This window comes from Thamnophis elegans, chromosome 2, assembly GCF_009769535.1.
Source record: "Thamnophis elegans isolate rThaEle1 chromosome 2, rThaEle1.pri, whole genome shotgun sequence".
Classification (NCBI taxonomy): Eukaryota; Metazoa; Chordata; class Lepidosauria; order Squamata; family Colubridae; genus Thamnophis; species Thamnophis elegans.
Genome location: NC_045542.1, coordinates 166067531 through 166089572, shown reverse-complemented (window position 1 = coordinate 166089572; position 22042 = coordinate 166067531). Strand labels below are relative to the sequence as shown.

Below are 22042 nucleotides of genomic sequence, written 5' to 3'. Positions count from 1 at the left end.
GAGGTTCATGAAGAAGCGCTATTTTACAAAAGGAAAAGCATCTTTTTAAGTCGCACTTCTGAAAACCTGCCTCACGTTTGTTCCCTTCCGCTTAAGTCTAGAGAACTCTCCCTTCAGTTTAAATAGCTGGTCCCTTCGGGGCCCTTTTAACGGTCCGGTCCTTTCTAACGGTCTCTTCACAAGGGGCCGGGCTTCCCGGGGAGGAGCGTCCAGCAGGGGCGTGGCCATTAGCTTCTACCAGGCGCGGTGGTGTCATTGGCCGAGCAGGAGCGGCTGCGGGGGTTGTTACGACTGGAGATGGCGCTCTTGCGCGGCATCCAAGCGCTGGCCGAAGACCCGGGCCCGGCTACGAGGCGAGGGAGGAAGCCCGGCGTGGCAGCGCTGCGGGCGGCGCTGCTAGGACTGACGGCGAAGCTGGAGAAAGCTGGAGAGAGCGGCCTGCCCGGGGATGCCGCGGTCGCTCTGCAGCTCGCCCTACAGGCGCTGCTCGAGAAGCGGCCGCGGGATGCTGTCCAAGCGCTGCTTCGGGAGGAAGGGCGCGCCCAGCCGAAGAGACTGCTAGCTTTGACCAAGGCCCTGCAAGAGGAAGGCTGGGACGACCGAGGGGACGAGCTGCGCCCGTTGCTGGAGAAGGCGCTGCACCTGGTGCGCAAGGAGAGGAGCTGGTCGGCTGCTGATCAGGAGAGAGCTGTTTGGGCAGGTCCGCTGGAGGAGGAGGAGGCTCCAAATGGGACCTTGCCAGAAGTCCCTTTGGAGGGGTCAGGACTGGGGCACAGGTGGCCCCAAGAAGTCCACTCAGAGAACTGCGCAAAAGACCCTCATCAGGATCATCTTGTGCCAGGAAAGATTGTGCCCGCTGATTTAAAGTCTCACCTGCCAAAGAGGGCCTATGGGTTGCAGGTAAAGCTTCATGCCCCCTCTTTGAAAGGGACCCAATGGAGGACGACAGAGGACCTTCAGGATGTCTTGCAGGAAGCCACTGGAAGAAAGATGGGTGCTCTGGCCTCCTTGTGGAACCAGGACCCCCGGAAGATTTGTAGCCGTCTCTACCAACTTTGTCGCCAGTGGCTTCAGCCCGAAAGGAAGACAAAGGGGCAGATGCTGGACCTCTTGATCCTGGACGACTTGGTGGCTCTTCTGCCCCCCGAGATGGAGAGCTGGGTCCGGGAACGTGGAGCAGAGACCAGCGCCCAGGCGGTGTCCCTGGCTGAAGGTTTTCTCCTGAGCCAGGTAGAGGAGCAGAAGAAGAAGTGGGAGATGCAGGTGAGAAACCTTCACTTGGCAAAATCAAGGTGGAAACTTAAAGAATGATGGGATGTTGAGATACTTACATGTTGTAAATATACAAGTAGATGTTTATTTTATTTTATTTCTTAAGAAAATTTATATGGACACCCCACTCCCTCAGTGACTCTGGGCAGCCCACAGAAATAAAACCGTAAATATGAAAACCAGTAAACTCCCATATACCCCTGGCAACAACTATCATACTAACCATTCTGTGTCATTCTTGAGTCCTTAGGCCCTACTGACTTTCTTAAGAGATGTGACCCATAACATATCCGTTTTTTCGACTCTGATGGGTTGAGTAGATGTAATTAGTAAAAGAGAGTCCTTCAAATAATCTGGCACCAGCCCATGAAGGGCTTTAAAGATGACAACCAGCATCTTGAATTGGGCTTGGAACCTTATTGGCAACCAATACAACTCCTTCCTTCAAGAGAGATGACACGTGTGCAAAATCTAAACTTGCAGAAAACCATGCGGGCTGCTGCATTTTGAACCAAATTGAAGCTACTAGAGAAAGTACTTTTCAAGGTCAGCCCACGTAGAATGAATTGCAGTAGTCAAGAGGTCACTAGAAAACAGGTGACTTTGAGCAGGGCTTGTTGGTGCAGGAAAGGGTATCACTGACAAATAGCATGAGCCACAGTGGTGGAGTGGTTAGAATGCAGTACTGCAGGCTACTTCTGGTGACTGCTGGCTGCCGACAATTTGGCATTTCGACTCTCACCAGGCTCAAGGTTGACTCAGTCTTCCATCCTTCCAAAGTGGGTAAAATGAGGACCCAGATTGTGGGGGCAAGAGGCTGACTCTATAAACCGCTTAAAGAAGGCTGTAAATCACTGTAAAGCGGTATATAAGTCTAACTGCTATTCCTATTGCTATTCACAAAGGCTCTCCAAGTCATGACTTCCATCTGCTCTTGGATCTGCCAGATCCTTTCCAGGAGCTGCTCTGTAGGGGGATCTTCCATGAAGATCAAAGGCAGAACACCTCTGGTAAGAGAAGTTTCCTAGGAAAGAAAATGCTTCTTTCTCATTCTTAGGGCTCTCTTTTGCATGATTCTTATTCATATCTTAGTAGTTATGTTTCTAAACATTGCACTTCTGTTACTTTTATCTTACAGGGAAGGAAAAGTTGCCATTCATAAATTGTTCTCCTTTTTCTGGTGGAGTTGAAAGGTCAGCTGAACTTCTGACTCAGGTAGGAGTGAATTGTCGGGAAGGATAGAGAGATTGAGTGGAGATCTCTTGTTATGGGCTCTACATGTGATGCTGGTGGTTCTGAGCGACATGAAATTAGCATTCATCTTGTTGGTCAGCAATACTTACCCTGACCAGCAAGATGAATCCTAATTTCATGTTGCTCAGAGTCAACAACATCACATGTAGAACCCATAACAAAAGATCTCCACCTTGCTGGTCAGTAATGCTTACCTGATGTGGTGGCTCAGTAGCTGAGCTTGTCGATCAGAAAGGTCGGCAGTTCAGCGGTTCAAATCCCTAGAGTCGGGAACGACTAGCACATATATGTGAGGGAAACCTTTAACGTTTTAATGCTTACCCTAGCTCCCCTCCCAACACTGTTGTGGGTCTGACAAGAAGCTAAAATTGGCCTGAATGTTGGTAGCACCTCACAAATCATATCCTTTTGATGGCTCTTTCCATACTTTTGTAACATTGTTTGGGGGGTGGGGCACAGGATTGATCTCTAAAGAGATCTTGCAATATATCAGCTAAAATGTTAGAAAAGATCCCATCAGGATGTTCTCTTACAACAGGTAGGATGAGAACTAGCGATAGGCTTCTCTGTGAATTGATACAGAAAGATCTTAATTTACATTCAGAAAAGTGCCTGACATTCAGTATAGTTCAGTGATGGCAAACCTTTTTTCCCTCAGGTGGCAAAAACATGCACATAAGCATGCGCTATTGCACGCATGTGCCCACACCCATAATTTAATGACCCCCATGCTGTCACCTCTGTGCATGCGTGTGTGACCCCCCCCTGCTGCCACGTGCATTTCTGCATGGCTTTTGGGGGGCCTGTGGAGGGTGAAAACAGCTCCCCCCCCCGGAGGCTGGAAACAGCCAATTTCCCTACTTCCAGTGGGCCCATTTTTTGCCCTCCCCTGGCTCCAGAAACTTTCTTGGAGAGTGAGGAGGGTGGAAATGGCCTCCCCACCCCCCTGGAAGCCCTCCGTAGGCTGAAAATGCCCTCCCAGAACCTCCATGTGAGCCCTATGTGGAGACTCCTGGGAAGGGAAGGGCAGTGTGGGCGGGCCAGCCGAAAATCAGCTAGCCAGCACATGCATGAGCGGTGGAGCCCAGCTAAGGCAGTGGCTCCTGTGCCTGCTGATTTGGCTCTGTGTGCCACCTGTGGCACGTGTGCCATAGGTTCGCCATCATGGGTATAGTTGATACATTAGCCATTTCCAACCAACTAAAAATGAAATTGAATTAAAATGGAATCAGATAAAGAATAACCACAATGAATGATATATTCATGTACGGTAACTCTAATCTGACAGGGCCTCTGATTGTCCTAATTGGAGACTTGGAAAAACAGGCTTTCAGATTCAGCCTTGCACATGCTGTACACCAGGAGTGTCAAACTCGATTTCACTGAGGGCTGCACCAGGGTTGTGTTTGACTTTAGGGGGACAGGGTGGGTTTGGCAAGGGTGGGCATGGCCAGTTCGATGTCACTTGTGTTGGGGGTGCCTGTGGTGGCAAAACAGGCTTTCTGGAATGCCAACACGGTGGGAGAAATTAACCCTGAATAAGATACCCCTGTAGCCCACTGCAAATCTCTGCTTTGGGGGTCCTTGAAAGAAAATGAAAGAATTTCTAAATAAAACTTCTCTGCTTCTTTTTGTAGGTTCTTGTGTTGTTTGAGGAGGTGGCTGTGCATTTTTCCAAGGAGGAATGGTCTTGGTTAAATCCTGATCAAAAAGCTCTACATAGAGAGGTTATGCTGGAAAACACCAGAAATGTGGCCTTTTTGGGTAAGACCCCCTGCGTTGTCATTAGATGCCTAGAAGAAATACTTTATGGTCAGATAGATCCAACTTCGTCTGGCTAGGAAAAGGAGGGGATCTGATTATCTTATTGGTGAGAGATTAGATTAAATGGCATTATAGGTAGTCCTCAACCTATGACCACTGGCTTAATATCTTTTTGAATTAACAACAATGTCCCATAAATAGACCTATGACCGTGCCCTGAAATTATCAGCCCCGCAGACCTTCATCATTGCATCACTAAGATTCAGCCACTTTGGAAGGAGTGACTATTTGGGGCCCTCCCAAGGGGCCTGGGGTCATGTGATTGCCCTTTGGTACCCCAGAAGTCACACATGCTTATGATTTTCTATTTTGAGGCTCAGCTGATTGCACAACAATCAGGGACTGAACAGCAAGTCTTTTGGTTTTTTTCCCATTGACATGAGGACTTTGCAGCCGGCATGCCTTTGCTTACCAAGGTCATATGAGGGATCAATATCCAAGACAGGTGCACTCCCTCCCCCTCCATTGCTGTTGTGTGCAGCACCAGCGGAGCGAAGCGTTACAAGAAAGGTAAGTACTTTTTCCGCATTGACTTATGCTTGGCTTTAATTTACCACCACCCTCAAGTTTTTGTAGAATTTTGTACATGCATGTCGCATCCTCTTCCTGTCTAATTTTCAATTATATTTAATAACACTGTATGCTAGCTTATTCTTTTTAATTTTTTAAAATTCCAATATTTTCCTTCCTTTAGGAGCAGAAAGCAGCCAGGTTAGCTATATACATCTGTTTCATTTATCGTCAAAGCTGGCACCAGCCAGAAAATAGAAAAACGCAACTGGTTGGAAGATTGGAAGATGTGGAGAGACCTGACCCACAGAATTGCCAATAGTCAGACTGTTTATATCATCATCATCATCATCATCATCATCATCATCATCATCATCATCATCATCACTGTATTACTGGTGTATGGTAAGCATTTTTATCTACTATAGTGTGTTAGTCTCCGTTGTTGATGTAGGGCAGAGTTCCCCAACCTTTCTGGATTGGTGGCCTGGGAGGGAGAGGAAGAGGAAATGATTTTGTGGAAGGGGCAAGTGCATGTGCACACATGTTCGCGAGATTTGTGGCAACATTCGTGAGTGGGGCTGCGAGCATCTGTGACAACATGAGCATGAGTGGGGCTGTGGGCGCCTACAGAGGTGCATACACTGACTGGCCACTCATGCGGCCCAGTGGCAATTAGCCCATGGTCTAGTAGTGGCCTATGCCCCACAGGTTGGTGAGCCCTGATCTAGGATGTTTCTTTTATTTTTATTTTTACTGCACTGCATTTGTTTTATGGTATTTTTAAATTTTCTTTTCCAATAGTTTGGAAATATTTGAAAAAAAATAATGTTCAAAGTTTTCAATACTTTCCATTTGCTTTCTCTGGATTTTCTAACAACAATAGAGAACCAAATTTTCTCCCCAAAATACAGTAGCCCTGCATTAAATCCTCTGCTGCTGTTGGAAAACATAGAAAAAACAGGTGAGAATGTGTTGAAGACTCTCATCACTTTTCCTCTTTTACAGTATTTTATTTTCTTTATATTTTAGAGAGAGGTCAAAGTATTGGGAAACAAAATAAATTATGTTTATTTAATGCACAATATATATTAGTGTACACACATTGCAAATGTGGCAATGTCTATAGAGATTCTCAGTGATCCAGGTCATGGTTGTCCCAAAGGTGCTTTTTCAGGAGGCAAGTGGACTTTCTTGGGGTTTTTTTGAAGACATTTTTTCCTGAGGAAATCCATTCCTACTCCCACTTCATTCAAAGGTTGTTCACCCCAAATTGTATAGCTAAATGTCTGTAGAGATTCTCAGTCATCCATGTCAATTTCCAGAGGAAAAATTGCAGACTATAGGAACCGGGAGCACTACTCATGTGACCCTGAGGACACAGATAAACCTGCTTCAATGACCCTCTAAAAGAAAGCAAATGACCAGCTATCTGCAAGGAATATGAATCCTTCCATACCTCACTATGATCCTGTCGGAGCTGAAGAAGCTTCTTGAATGAGAAGCAAAACGTCTTCAAAAGAAAAAAAAAACCAAGAAAGTCCAGTTGCCTCCTGAAAAAGCACCCTTGGGACAAATGTGTCAATGGTTTCCGTGAGAGAGTCCTACAGATGGCAGGGACCCAACCATAGAATAAAACATTAGTGAAACAATACCATATGTATTGTCTATGTTGTTTCTAAACTCCTGATTTTCAACTTTGTAAATTATTTTTACGAGGTTCTTATCCCTTCCTATAAACCAGTGGTAGTCAACCTGGTCCCTACCACCCACTAGTGGGTGTTCCAGCTTTCATGGTGGGCGGTAGGGGTTTGCTGTAACTCTGCTTTATAAATTTTATAAAGTAAAGTTACTTCCCTACTTTGTAAATCACCATTACTGTGGAACCGGTGGGCGGTTAGAAAATTTTACTACTAACAGAGATACAAAAGTGGGCAGTATAAAAAGGTTGACTACCCCTGCTATAAACCCTGGATTTTCCTCACTGTATGTAGAGCAGGGGTCCCCAACCGCCAATCCGTGGACTAGGACTGGTTCACGACATGCCAGAAAATGGGCTGCGCAAACAAGCAAAGCTCCATCCATGGGATACAGGAAGCACGGATAAACCTCTCTCCCCGGAATTGGTCACTGGTGCCCCAAAGGTTGGGGGCCCACTGATGTAGAGTCTGGCCTTCACAGATGACTCCCTTCAATTGTCAAAAATCAGATTCACCTTGCACGTGCTGTATACCAGGGGTGTCAAACTCGATTTCACTGAGGGCTGCACCAGGGTTGTGTTTGACTTTAGGGGGACAGGGTGGGTTTGGCAAGGGTGGGCATGGCCAGCTCGATGTCACTTGTGTTGGGGGTGCCTGTGGTGGCCCGAGCGCTCTGCCAGAGAAAACAGGTTCCTGGGCTCTGTTTTCTGCTGCGACGGCCTCCTGCAACCCTCTGCCAGCAGAAATGGAGCTCGGGAGGGCTGCATGCAGCCGTCCCAAGCTCTGTTTTTGCCGGCAGAAGCACTGCGGGTCAATCCTTCACTGCTTCTAGGGTGCTCTCATGGGCCAGAGCTAAGCATCTCGTGGGTCGGATGCGGCCCCCAGGCCTTGAGTTTGACATCCCTGCTGTACACTATAAGGAAAAAAATGATAAAGAAGATCAGGATGGGGAACAAGAAAAAAAGATGGAATGTGTAAGCACATAGTTTATGCAATGAATAAATGAATTTAAAATATATTGTTGCTCATGTCCTGTTGTCCAGGAAAAGAAATTTTTGCCAAATAAGAAAAACACATTCTTGTACTACAGTTCGCCTTCCCCCACCCTAACACTGAAAATAAATTATTCTGAACCAATCTCTCTGTCTCTCCCCCTCTCTTTCTTTCACTTCACAGGATAATACTTTCCAATTATCTCTTGGTTTGGCTGACAGTGTCACATCAAAAGAAACTGGGTTCCTTTTCAGCCAAGCAAGTAGACAAGAAGCAAAGGAAAAGCATCAACCTGGATTTGAAGAGGAAGATCATCAAAGCACTTGACGAGGGATAGAAAGTGAACATCATAGTGCAAGAAGAAGAGCTAGCCCATTTCACCATCTCTGCTACCATCTCCCCTATTCTGAAGGATAAAGAAAGGATCAGAGAGGTGTTTAAAGGAGCACCAGAATGGATGCCATTATCGCAAGAAACCAAAACTGTTTTTGTTTTGGATGGAGGATCAAATCTAAAAGAGGATTCTGTTTAGACTTCTTCTCATTCAGGCTAAGGCGCACAGCAGTTTCATAGTGCTGAAGGAAAGACTGGAGAGTGGTACTTCATGATATTCACTGCCAGCAGTAGATGATTTATGTGGTTTCAGTGAAGATTCAATTATCACAATGTACATGTAACAAGTGAAGCCACAAGCACCAACGAAGAAGCTGCCCAGATGAACTTGATGACATCATAGCAAAAGGCAACTCTTTGCCTGAACAGAAATTCAACATGGACGAAACAGGTGTTTCGGAAGAAAATGCCGGAGTGGATCTATATACAGAAAGGAGGGAGGCCAAAGCGACACCTGAATATAAAGTGTTCAGTGACAGAATAGCACTTCGCATTAGCACTTAGACTTATATAGCACTGTAGCAATAGCACTTATATTTATGTTGCATTTATATTATACTGACAAAGAAATAAAGGGAGACTAGTATGTCTAGTTTAATGAAAAGAGGGACTAGGGGTGACAGTATAGCAGTGGTCCGATATCTAAGGGGCAGCTACAAAGAGGAGGGAGTCAAACTATTCTCCAAAGCACCATAGGGCAGGACAAGAAGAAATGGGTGGAAACGAATCAAGGAGAGAAGCAACTTAGAACTGAGGAGAAATTTCCTGACAGTTAGAACAATTAATCAGTGCTTCAACTTGCCTCCAGAAGTTGTGAATGCTCCAACACTGGAAGTCTTTAAGAAGATGTTGGATAGCCATTGGTCTGAAGTGGTGTAGGGTTTCCTGCCTAAGCAGGGGGTTGGACTTCAGGGTCCCGTCCAACTGTGATCCTATTTCTATTCTATTCTATATCTATTTCAAGGTATTTAGCTCTCATCAGCTAACCATAAATAGCTTGAAATAGATCTATACTAGTCTCCCTTTATTTTTTTGTCGGTAAAATATTAATTCAGCACAAAAAATAGTTGGTCATGAAAGCGACTGCCTGCGAAGCTCCTGGATTGGGGATTCTGGATTCTTTAGTAAAGTCACTCCTTTCTCAACTGTACCACCTTCCCCATGTACAGGAACAGAAGACACTGGATTGTCAGCTGTCAATCAGCTATGCCAACCTATCTAATGACACCAGTACTCAAGACACAGAAAAAGATTAACTTTTCTGTACATTTATATAGTAGGCAGTTGTAAAATCTGGTTTTGCCCTTTATTTTTGCACAGTAATGCTGTCAGGGATAATGAAACCAGCCAAACACAGAAACGGTTTGAAATGCAGTTTGTATTCTTCCTTCAGCACGAACTGACCAACAAAGCACTAAGGCAATGAATAGTCAGAGCTGCCACCCTGTGCTTCCCACCACCTTTTATAGCTACATTGGTAATTGATAAGCTGCACCCCGCGCGTTTGCACACTCATCACCTTGTGACCCAGAGAGAAACCACCCGGCAATTAATCATGGATTGTTAGCATGAATTTCTTCAGTTTGCGTAGGTGGGACGGTGAGTCTTGGCAGCTTCAGGTCTCGGAGCTGACAAATGCAATATGTCTATAATTATAATACTTGTATTTTTTGTTAGTTATAAGTTGTTATTAAAATGTTTATTACTGTAAAATTAAAAATGTTCAGTTCTTTGAAAGATAATGGAAATTGATTACTGAATTAAAGATGGTTGAAGGGAGGGAAAATGTTATGAACTGCTCTGTTCTGAAACTTGTTAGGGCCAATTCTTGAGTTTGGGAGATCTAAATACAATGCCGCGTGATAGCCTACTCCAGTGATGGCTAACCTTTTCTGGACCAAGTGTCCAAAGTGTGTGTGAATGGGTGTGTGCCCAAACCGCCCCAAATGCAATACCCGTGTGGCCCCCGCACATATGCCCTGCCTATTGTGCTCTATTGCCTCCCAGGCAGGGAGTTAACCATTTGAGCTACAGAGAACGACTCCTTATCAGCCAGCCAGGGTGGTTTGGTTTTATGGTTTTATTAGCATTTGTAGGCCGCCCTTTTCCCTGAGGGGACTCAGGGCGGCTCACAGAAAACCAGGGAGAGGGGAATACAACATTAAGACAACAACATATAATAAAATAGTAAGCAACATCCATTCATCATTCGGGCGGGGTAGCGATTCTTATCCCCAGGCCTGACGGGCGAGCCAGTTCTTCAAGGCAGTGCGGAAGGCCTGGACGGTGGAGAGGGTACGAATCTCCACGGGGAGCTCGTTCCAAAGGGTCGGGGCTACTGCTGAGAAGGCCCTCCTCCTTGTGGTTGCCAGCCGACACTGGCTGGCCGATGGAATGCGGAGGAGGCCTAATCTATGGGATCTTATAGGTCGTAGGGAGGTAATTGGCAGAAGGCGGTCTCTCAAGTATCCAGATCCACTGCCATGTAGGGCTTTATGGGTGATTAATAGCACCTTGAAGCGCATCCGGAGATCGACAGGTAGCCAGCGCAGCTCGCGGAGGATAGGTGTTATGCGGGTGAATCGGGGTGCACCCGCTATCACTCGCGCGGCTGCGTTCTGCACTAGCTGAAGTCGCCGGATGCTCCTCAAGGGCAGCCCCATGTAGAGCACATTGCAGTATTCCAGCCTAGAGATCACAAGGGCCCGAGTGACTGTTGTGAGGGCCTCCCGGTTCAGGTAGGGTCGCAACTGGCGCACCAGGCGTACCTGGGCGAATGCCCCCCTGGTCACAGCCGTTAAATGGTGGTCGAATGACAGCTGTGGATCCAGGAGGACTCCCAAGTTGCGGACCCTCTCTGAGGGGTGTAGAATTTGACCCCCCAGCCTGAGTGTTGGAATATTGGCCAAATCTTTGGGAGGGAAACACAACAGCCACTCGGTCTTTTCTGGGTTGAGCACAAGCTTGTTAGCCCTCATCCAGTCCATAACGGCTTCAAGACCCCGGCCCATCACGTCAACCGCTTCATTGATTTGGCACGGGGCGGACAGATACAGTTGAGTATCGTCCGCATATTGATGGTATCTGATCCCGTGCCTGCGGATGATCTCTCCCAGCGGTTTCATGTAGATGTTAAATAGTAGGGGGGATAGGACCGAGCCCTGCGGCACCCCATAATTTAGGGGCCTTGGGGACGATCTCTCCCCACCCACTAACACCGACTGCGACCTGTCCGAGAGGTAGGAGGAGAACCACCGTAGCACGGTGCCTCCCACTCCCACCTCCCGCAGTCGTCGCAGAAGGATACCATGGTCGATGGTATCGAAAGCCGCTGAGAGGTCAAGGAGGACCAGGATGGAGGGATGTCCTTCATCTCTGGCTCTCCAAAGATCATCCATCAATGCGACCAAAGCGGTTTCTGTGCTGTAACCGGGTCTGAAGCCTGACTGGAAGGGGTCTAGATAGTTTGCTTCCTCCAAGGACCGTTGGAGCTGGAAGGCCACCACCTTCTCAACAACCTTCCCCAGGAAGGGAAGGTTGGAGACCGGACGATAACTGTTGAGGACAGCTGGATCCAAGGATGGTTTCTTCAGGAGGGGTCTCACCACCGCCGCTTTCAGTGCGGCGGGGAAGTTCCCCTCCCGAAGGGAGGCGGTTACAACCGCCTGGATCCAGCCTCGTGTCACCTCACTGCAGTTAACAACCAGCCATGAGGGACACGGATCCAGAACACAGGTGGAGGAACTTACAGCTCTCATGGCCTTGTCCACATCCCTGGGGGTAACGTCCTGAAACTCAACCCAGAGCTGTTCTCCTTGATCCCCCTGTGCCTCGGCTGGAACTGCAGGTGTGGAGTCCAAGTCCGACCGAAACCGAGCAATTTTGTCCGCTAAGAATTGGGCATATTCTTCAGCTCTGCCCTGCAGGGGTTCCCCCGTCTCCCTTTTGTTCAGTAGGGAGCGGGTTATCCTGAACAGGGCGGCTGGGCGGGACTCAGCGGATGCGACCAGGGTGGCTATGTGCGATCTTTTTGCCGCCCTAAGTGCCCTAGTATATTCCCTGGTGCAGGTGGTTACCATTGCTCGGTTCGATTCGGACTTATCGGACCTCCAACGGTGCTCTAGGCATCTCCTCCGGCGCTTCATCTCCCGGAGCTCCTCGGTAAACCAAGGGGGTCTCCGGGATCCGCCGCCTCGGAGGAGCCGCAGTGGCGCAATCCGGTCGAGGGCCTCTGACGCTGCCAAGTGCCACGCAGCAGCCAGAGTCTCCACCGGACTGTGGGCGAAAGTGTCAGGAATAACCCCAAGCTCTGTCTGGAACCTTGATGGTTCCATAAGACGCCTGGGGCGGAACCACCTGGTCGGTTCCTCCTCCCTACAGTGGGGGTTTGGCCTCCGGAAGTCGAGCCTCAGTAGGCAATGGTCTGACCACGACAGGGGTATGATGTCGCTCCCCCTCAGACCAAGATCGTAAATCCACTGCTCCGAGAGAAATACAAGGTCAAGCATGTGTCCCGCTGAGTGGGTTGGGCCTCGAATTACTTGGGTCAAGCCCATGGCTGTCATGGAAGCCATGAACTCCTGCGCCCCATCAGAGTTTTCACCGAGCGATGGCAAGTTAAAGTCCCCTAGGACCATCAACCTAGGGAACTCAACTGCCAGCTCGGCTACCGACTCGAGGAGCGAGGGGAGGGCTGCTGCAACGCTGTTGGGAGGCAGGTACGTTAGCAGCAACCCCACTTGACCCTTGAGGTCCAACTTTAACAGCAAAGACTCACACCCGACAATCTCCGGAGCAGGGACCCTACGAGGAACTAACGACTCCCGGATAACGGCGGCCACACCTCCACCCCTTCCCTGGGCTCTCGGCTGATGCAGCACCTGAAATCCTTCTGGGCACAGCTCTACAAGGGGGACTCCTCCCTCTGGGCCCAGCCAGGTTTCAGTAATACATGCCAGGTCTGCCCTCTCGTCTAAAATTAAGTCCCGGACGAGAGGAGCTTTATGGACAACAGACCTGGCATTTAGCGACAACAGCCTGAGACCAGGGTCCTGACTACTTACGCCATCTGGTCTCGGAGTGGGACTCCCAGGGCCGGAAGGAGGGATCTCTGTAATGTAGCGAACCCTCCTTCCCCGGTAATGGCCTGCCCTGAAGTCCCCGCCGTATCTGCCCCTCCCTGTTACGACCGCAATACCCCGACCCTCTCCCGTGTCTCTGGTCCCCTCAACCACCCCCATAGCCCCCGCAACTCCCGGCAGGTCCTCCGAATCACACATACTCATACACTCCCCCAAACAATCCCCACGTAATGGTTAAAAACACAAAATTTACAACAATATAATCATAAAAGTGGGACATTCATTCATCTCATACGTACCTCATGCATAGCCCATACAAAGAAAGAAGAAAAAGATGAAAGCAAAGAAAGAGTGAGAGTTAAAATAGTTGCGCAATTGATTAAAAAGTTTTTAAGTGCGAGTTCAGTTTGTTGCCATCAACTATCCATCCACAGCCCAGACCAAAGTTTCCTTCTGGGGATAGGCACCAGTAGTAATGATGGTAATAGTCAGGGCTAAGACAGACAGGCACATAGGGCCTAGGTCTATAGGTGAGGAAAATCTGGTAAGCAGAGTCCGAGGCGGCAGGGAACCAATGTTGGTAAAAAGGCAGCGTTGATGGGAAGAGCAGCGTCGAAAAAATAAGGCAGCGTTGGTAAAGGAAACAATGCTGGAACAAGGGGTTATGTTGCTGGAAAGAGTAGTAACAGTACCAGTAGCAGCATTGGTAGAAGGGACAGTATTGGTAAGGGGAGCAATGTTGTTGAAAGCAATGGTGTCGCTGTAAAGCTGAGTTCAGTATGGGGGAGGGGGGGAGGCATCCGGAAAAGGCTCCAGCTGCGGCACACCCAATCAGCCGCCCGCTTCGCCAAGGCCGGACCAGGCCTCCGTTTGAATTCCCCAACTCTAAACAACGATGATAAATAATCAGCCCAGTCAGAATCACCATAAATTCCCCAAACTCTCCGAGCTGTCCGCCAAGCTGTTCGTCAGGCTTCAGAGCTTGTAAAAAAGGGGCCGAAAAGCCCCACCGTTGCTGAAGCCGCCGCGAAACACCCTCAATTGTCTCCGCTCCCTGTGCCACCGTGAGACCGCTATACTCGCCGCCAAGGGTGCCCAGCCGCTGCCGAGGCCGCCGAAGCCGCCGCGGAACGCCCTCCGTCGCCTCCGCTTCCACCATGTCCATGTGGCCGCTGCCGCTGCGGCCGCTGCGCTCACCGGCAAGGTCTAAAGGATGGGGGGGGGAGGAGGAGTGTTCAGGCCTCTTTTCTCTTCAGATCAAACGTAGAATAATAATAGAGCTACTCAAGGCTCCGTTTTCCATCCTCCATTCAATCCCCAGCCGAACAGATAGCGTCCCAGAGGATCGCAGGACCACAGGATAAGCAGGCAGCTGGCAATAGAACAACAGCGTAGGACGGACAGAGTAGGACGGGGGGGGGGGAGTCCGGAGGGGGGGGCTACAGCGGTGGCAAATACAGCCAGCCGCCCAACCCACAGCTCCCAAATAATTTCCGGCAGTTCTAATAACCCCCGCTGTTCAGATGACAAAGAACTGAGCCCCCCGAGCTCACCACACCACTCCGAGTCCGTCAAAGCCGGCAGAGAGAAAGAGGGAGCGGCGAGAAGGTGGGAGGTATATACTTAGAGTCACAATAGGGAGGCAATAGAGCACAGGTTCGATTCCCAAAAACTTGGGTATGGCTAGCTGATGAGAGCTAAATAGCTTGAAATAGATCTATACTAGTCTCCCTTTATTTATTTATCAGCATAAATATAACAAATGTAACAAAAAAGGCAACAGTAAAAAACATTGGGTTTCTGTCTGGATGGACTCTTGTGACGAGCCTAATGACAGAGAGTGGAAGTGTGACCTTCCTCCCATACTTGGGCATACCAGGGGTTGTGACTCTAAGTATATACCTCCCACCCTGGCTGGCTGATAAGGAGTCGTTCTCTGTAGCTCAAATGGTTAACTCCCTGCCTGGGAGGCAATAGAGCACAGGTTCGATTCCCAAAAACTTGGGTATGGCTAGCTGATGAGAGCTAAATACCTTGAAATAGATCTATACTAGTCTCCCTTTATTTATTTATCAGCATAAATATAACAAATGTAACAAAAAAGGCAACAGTAAAAAACATTGGGTTTCTGTCTGGATGGACTCTTGTGACGAGCCTAATGACAGAGAGTGGAAGTGTGACCTTCCTCCCATACTTGGGCATACCAGGGGTTGTGACTCTAAGTATATACCTCCCACCCTGGCTGGCTGATAAGGAGTTGTTCTCTGTAGCTCAAATGGTTAACTCCCTGCCTGGGAGGCAATAGAGCACAGGTTCGATTCCCAAAAACTTGGGTATGGCTAGCTGATGAGAGCTAAATACCTTGAAATAGATCTATACTAGTCTCCCTTTATTTATTTATCAGCATAAATATAACAAATGTAACAAAAAAGGCAACAGTAAAAAACATTGGGTTTCTGTCTGGATGGACTCTTGTGACGAGCCTAATGACAGAGAGTGGAAGTGTGACCTTCCTCCCATACTTGGGCATACCAGGGGTTGTGACTCTAAGTATATACCTCCCACCCTGGCTGGCTGATAAGGAGTCGTTCTCTGTAGCTCAAATGGTTAACTCCCTGCCTGGGAGGCAATAGAGCACAGGTTCGATTCCCAAAAACTTGGGTATGGCTAGCTGATGAGAGCTAAATAGCTTGAAATAGATCTATACTAGTCTCCCTTTATTTATTTATCAGCATAAATATAACATTATATATATATATATATATATATATATATATATATATATATATATATATATATATATATATATATATATATATATATATGTCTTCATAGCTCTACCTGTGGCTATTTGCAGTACTTTATAGAGGATTATTTTTTTGGGTGGCTTCAGATAATAAAGTGATTTAACGCAAGCTTTTCTTTCTAAATTAACTCCAAGTCAATCTTTAGTCCTAGTGACTACAGCTCCCTGGACAAGTTCATTTCATTAGTTTGGTGATACTTTTGGGAAGTGGTTTGCCAGTTCCCAGTGGTGGGTTTCTGCTGGTTCGCACCAGATCGGGAGAACCGGATGGTGAAATTTACCACTCCGGTGAGAGGAGGTTTGACCGGTGGATCCGGAAGTAACTTCCGGAACGCCTGCCCCAGCCCTGTCATTCCTCGCTCACCCCCGCCCGTCTTTAAGCCGCTCCATCTCTCACTACCCCCCATCCGTCTGCACTATCCTAGCCCAATTCAGTGTCAAGTCCCATACCTGGGAGTGGAGGTGGTGAACGGAGAAGCATGGAGAGGTCCAGTGGCCCAATCCACCAGACAGCAGCAGCAAGCTCAGGAGTTTTCTCCTGGATTCCTCTGTATCTTGCATCCTCCGTTCTCCCAAAGTTCTTTCCCCAACATGTGATAGCTTTATCCTGGATTCACCTCTGATCTCCCAAAGTTCTTTCTCCAGCGTGTGGTAGCTTTCTACTGGATTCCCCTCTGTCGTCGCTCCTCCATTCTCCCAAAGCTCTTTCCCCAGCATGTGATAGCTTTCTACTGGATTCCCCTCTGCCGTGCCTCCTCTGTACTCCCAAAATTCTTTCCCCAGCGTGTGATAGCTTTCTACTGGATTCCCCTCTGTCTTGCCTCCTCCGATCTCCCAAAGTTCTTGCCCCAACGTGTGATAGCTTTCTACTGGATTCCCCTCTGTCGTGCCTCCTCTGTTCTCCCTAATTTCAGCCCTTAATCCTCTAGTTGTCTATTTTTGGGAGTTTTCCCCCTCTCTTCCCCCCCCTTCATAGGAGTCCCAAATTTTTTTGCTACAAGGCTTGGGGGTGGTGGTCAAGTGACTGAGTGTGCATGAGTGATGTCAAGTTGGCCATGACTGCCAAACCACGCCCACAAAATAGGCCACACCCACAGAATAGGTTCTAAAAAAAATTGAAACCCACCACTGCCAGTTCCTTTTTCCTCAAGCCAATTGAAATCACCTACGTAGCTACTGTATATGTCTAAGGCAGGACTTAAACTCATGGTCCCGTTCCCAAATGTGTTTTTTCAAGATGCAACAACCTTCTGTTTTTTCTTTGAAGACGTTACACTTTCTTCAGCTCTGATTGGATGGTGGGGAATTGAAGAGCACCTTCCATTCTTGCGTGGATTCTAGAATCACAAGAGGCTGGTGTGAGCATATCCTGTTCTTGTATAATTTTTAGAGGCTCTAGAAGACACACGAGAGCATATCCTATCATCCATCTGCAAAGGCTCTGGCAATTGTGTGAGAGCACGCCTTGTTCTCTTGTACTTTCTGGAAGTTCCAGAGACCATGCAACACATAGCCTGTTCTTACATGACTTCCAGAGGCTATATGAGAACATGCTCTACAGCTGTTTTTAGGAAAGAAGGCCTTTGGCAACTTGGAGCTGCCTCAGGTACATTGTGGGGGCCTCTTAATAGAAGGAGAAAATCACCTGAAGGTAAGTGGCGTGCAGCCCTTTGCTATGGGGGCATTGATCCCATTTCCTAAGGCTCACATTACTTGGAAATTGGCATGAGGCCAATTTCTGAGTGGCTAGGGCTGAAGTTGAGACCAGAATGGTAGCAGGTAGCTAAGACTTCTTCAGGCCCCTGGCTTCTAGTTCAAGTTGAAGTTTGGTGCAACTTGGCGGCCTAGTGCTATTAGTGAGGGCAGCCCAGACAGAGTTAGACAGGTGGCTGGGAGCAAGTTGCAGCACCCCTATGGTAATAGGAATAGGTATGCTGCAAAGCACCCACATTTTAGTTATGTGACCATGGGGGCACTGCAATAGTTATAACTTGGACAATGGTTGTAATTCTGTTCAGCATCATTGTAATTTCAAACGGTTGTTGAACAGATGGTCGTAAGTTGAAGAATACTTGTACCATAGTAACTTTAAACATTGACAACAATTCATCTCCCCCCCCCCCCCGATATAGAAAACTACAGCTTTTGTTACTGTCCATAAATCTGATTTTTATTCAGGTACAGATTTAATTTAAACTGTTGGGAGGGGGAACATTATCACCTTCCCCAGCAGTACTGCACAATATGTATTGTTTCATTTAACAACCTTAAATGACTGAAGGAAAACTGCAAGTGCTAATTGTGATTCACTTAACAACTACTGTAAAGATGGTTGTAAAAACAGATTTGGTCACATGATTGGATTTATGACCATAATTTAATGTGGAAATTCTGGACATAATTGTGGTTGTATGTTGAAGATTACTAGTAAATGAAATTAACTGTATAGACTGCTGTTGTGTTCCCTGAATCCCCCGTTTCTCTATTAACTATTGTTTTTACCACAGTTACTGATAATAGCAGGTATTTCAAGACAGACAAGAAATTAGATCTGGTAATTATAAATCCTTGCTCCCATGGTTCCACTTGTTCACTTCTGGAATATATATTATTAGCCATTTCCCCCTGATTTCTCGCTTCCTTAACTGAACTCTGATTGATAGCAATCCATAAGCAGAATTTATTCAGTGAAATGGTGTAAGTGCAAATTTTGATGGTTTGAAAAGCTCATAAAAGGGAAGCGATCCACTTCTATACTATGTAGTGTTATACATATGGACATTATAACAACTTGTCACTCAAACACCAAATTTGTAAGGCTTAGATCAGAGTATTTAATGTTGGTCAGCAGAACAAACTCCTTTCAAAATAGTGGAGAATATATGGCAGAATTTCACTAGGTCACGGGTGTCAAACTTGCTGCATCACATTGCCACCACATGACGTTTTGCAATGTTTTCCCCATTCACGGAGCTGGGATGGGTATGGCCTGCGCATGACACATCCGGCCTGCAGGCTGCCAGTTTAACACCCCTGCACTAGGAAATTTATACTAACTTCCTGTGCTATGATTTCTTATTTTGCTTCCTCTATCTTGCCTCAATTATTCATTCATTCTTTTTCTCTTAAGGAAATTGCATTCAAGAGAACAAGGAAGTCTTCCAAATGTTCAGGCACAAAGATAGAAGAGAAGGATTTGCAAATTCAATGGAACCAAACGAACACAAAAGAAATCTGTCAACAAATGAGAGTAACAGTAGCTCAACTTTCCCATCCACTGAAATCCAGGACTTTCTTCCCAGAAAAGATCAAAATGAAAAAATAAATGTGGAAAGCATGGAAACATTTGAAGAAGGCTCAGATTTATACAAACACCACACAATTAGCACTAAAAAAGAGGATGCATACCAAAAGGATGAGAAAAGCTACAAATGGACTTCCAATCTTCCTTTATGTAGTGAAATGAATATGGGAAATGAACCATATCAATGTGCAGAGAATGGAAAGCATTTAAGTGAGAGCAATTCCTTTGTTTCCAGTGAAATAATACATTCAGGAGACAAACCATATAAATGCATGGAATGTGAAAAGAGTTTCAGCAAGCCCAGATATCTTGCTTCCCATAAAAAAATTCACACAGGAGAGAAACCATACAAGTGCGTGGAGTGTGGAAAGAGCTTTACTCAGAAGGCTACTCTTCATTCCCATCAGATGATCCACACAGGAGAGAAACCATATAAATGTATGGAATGTGGTAAGAGCTTCAGGAAGGCTGCCCAGCTTACTTCCCATCAAAAGATCCACAGAGGTGAAAAACCATATAAGTGCACCGAGTGCGGAAAGAGCTTTACCCAAAAGGTTACTCTGAATTTCCATAAAATGATTCATACCGGAGAGAAACCATATACGTGTATGGAGTGTGGAAAGAGCTTCCGGAAGAGCGCTCGGCTTATTTCTCATCAAAGAATCCACACAGGGGAAAAACCTTATAAGTGCACAGACTGTGGAAAGGGCTTCAGCTTGAGCAGTTCCTGTACGTATCATAAAAGGATCCATGCAGCTAATGAAATGTATGAATGCATGGAATGTGGGAAGAGTTTCAGCCAGTGCAGCTATCTTAATACCCATAAAAAAATTCACACAGGGGAGAAACCATATAAGTGCACAGATTGTGGAAAAAGCTTTAGTCAGAAGTGTAATCTTAATTACCATAAAATGATTCATACAGGGGAAAAACCATATAAATGCAAAGAGTGTGGAAAGGGCTTTATCCAGAACTTTCAACTTACCTATCATAAGCGGATCCACACAGGGGAGAAGCCATATTCATGTTTGGCGTGTGGAAAGAACTTCAGGTGGAGCATTCAGCTGACTTCCCATCAAAAGACGCACACCAAGGAGAGACCACATAAATGCACATTATGTGGGAAGTGTTTCAGCCAGCGTGGGAATCTTAATTCCCATAAAAAAATCCATATGCAGGAGAAACCATATAAATGCATGGAATGTGGGAAGAGCTTTACTCAGAAGGCAACTCTGAATTCCCACAAAATGATTCACACAGGGGACAGGCCATATCCATGTACGGACTGTGGAAAAAGCTTCCGGAAAAGCAGTCAGCTTACATCCCATCAAAGGATCCACACGGGGAAAAAATCATATAAGTGCACGGAGTGCGGAAAGAGCTTCAGCATGAGCGGTTTCTTTGGAAACCATAAAAGGATCCATGCAGGAGAAGGACCATTTCAATGCGGAAAGAGTTTTACCCAGTGCAGCTATCTTAGTTCCCATAAAAAAAATCCACACGGGGGAGAAACCATATAAATGCACGGATTGTGAAAAGAGCTTTATCCAGAAGTGTAATCTTAATTCCCATAGAATAATTCACACAGGGGAGAAACTGCACAAATGTGATGTGTGTGGAAAGAGCTTTATACAAAACTTTCGACTTACATACCATAAAAGGATCCACATGGGGGAGAAACCGTATAAATGCATAGAGGCCTCACTTACGAGCTCAAAATGAGATTAAAAATAATAAAGAAGAGTCTAAATTGCTGGGGTTAACAATAATAAGTGTTTTAGGACAAATTGTTCCAGTGCAATTCCAGAGAATATATTTGGAGAAATTCTTCCACTGTTACCCTCTGTTCTTATCTTTTTGGACACTTGAGACAGCAGAGGGCCAGAGCTAGATTTCTCCTCTCTTAACCTTAAGCCTGGTGAGATTCGATCTGCCAAATTGCAGGCAGCTGGTAGTCAGCAGAAATAGCCTGCAGTACTGCACTCTTACCACTATGCCACTCTTCAAGGTAGTTTTTGTCACCTTTACAGCCCTACATAGATAGGATGGGCCACCTTATGTGCAGGATTGCCTATTCCTGATATTTTCTCCCTATCCTACACCATCTGGCAGGATGGGCATGCTCCGGGTCCCCCAGGGTAAAACAATGTTCCTAATGGATGCCTTAAAAGTCTTTATTTATTTATAAAATTTATTAGCCGCCCATCTTACTATAAGGTAACTCTAGGCAGCTTTTAGTGATAAAAATATGTCTATTATCAGTGGTTCCCAACCTTTTTTTGGCCATGCCCTTCCTAAGCATCTCTAAAATCCTGATGCCCCCCCCCTGTGACATATAATTCTTAGTTTACTCAAAAAGTTAACTCTACTAATGCAGAAGAAGCCTAAAAGGCCATTAACTTGGTTTAAATAAGGTTCAAATTGCCCCCATTAAAAATCAAATTGCCCCACTTTGGAGTGCGGGCCCCACGTTGGGAACCACTGGTCTGTATGTATACAATGAAAACAAAAATAATTACAATCAAACATTAAAACTTAAGGACACTTGGGGAGAGTGTGGGCGGACTTGGGGAGGTGAGATCTGTTACTAGAGCAACTACCTCCCGTGCTGTTCCTCCACTGGGGCCCCAAGCTAACTAGTAGAGCCACGTCTTTAGGCCCTTATGAAAGGATTGGAGGGTTGAGGCCAACCTCATCTGCTGGAATAGGTGGGACAGGCCAATCCTGGTGGGATGAGCTGGTTCCTTCAAGTAACCTGCATCCATGCCATAAAGAGATTTAAAGGTGATCACCCACACCTTGAATTGCCTCATTTTCAGCAAGATATTATTTACAACCACGTGGTTTGCTTCATGACTATGTTGGCTCACCTTAGGCTATCGTAAAACGTCTCATAAAATAAAGT

At 46.5% G+C, this 22042-nt stretch overlaps 2 protein-coding genes across 2 annotated transcripts; one reads left to right on the top strand and one right to left on the bottom strand.

Moving 5' to 3' along the window:
• Positions 1 to 249: 249 nt before the first annotated feature.
• Positions 250 to 2257, bottom strand: LOC116502535 (guanine nucleotide-binding protein G(s) subunit alpha isoforms XLas-like). The gene is made up of 2 exons (XM_032208416.1): positions 2152 to 2257; positions 250 to 1299 (listed from the first exon to the last, which is right to left on the bottom strand). Exons 1-2 carry the CDS (start codon positions 2255 to 2257, stop codon positions 347 to 349), a joined length of 1059 nt encoding a protein of 352 aa, XP_032064307.1. The 3' UTR covers positions 250 to 346.
• On the top strand, positions 2256 to 20859 carry LOC116502534 (zinc finger protein 85-like). Its single transcript, XM_032208415.1, is given in 6 exon segments — positions 2256 to 2282; positions 4164 to 4290; positions 17405 to 17484; positions 18341 to 18356; positions 18964 to 20624; positions 20626 to 20859. Coding segments are annotated over 6 exon segments (2145 nt in total).
• The last annotated feature ends 1183 nt before the right edge of the window (positions 20860 to 22042 follow it).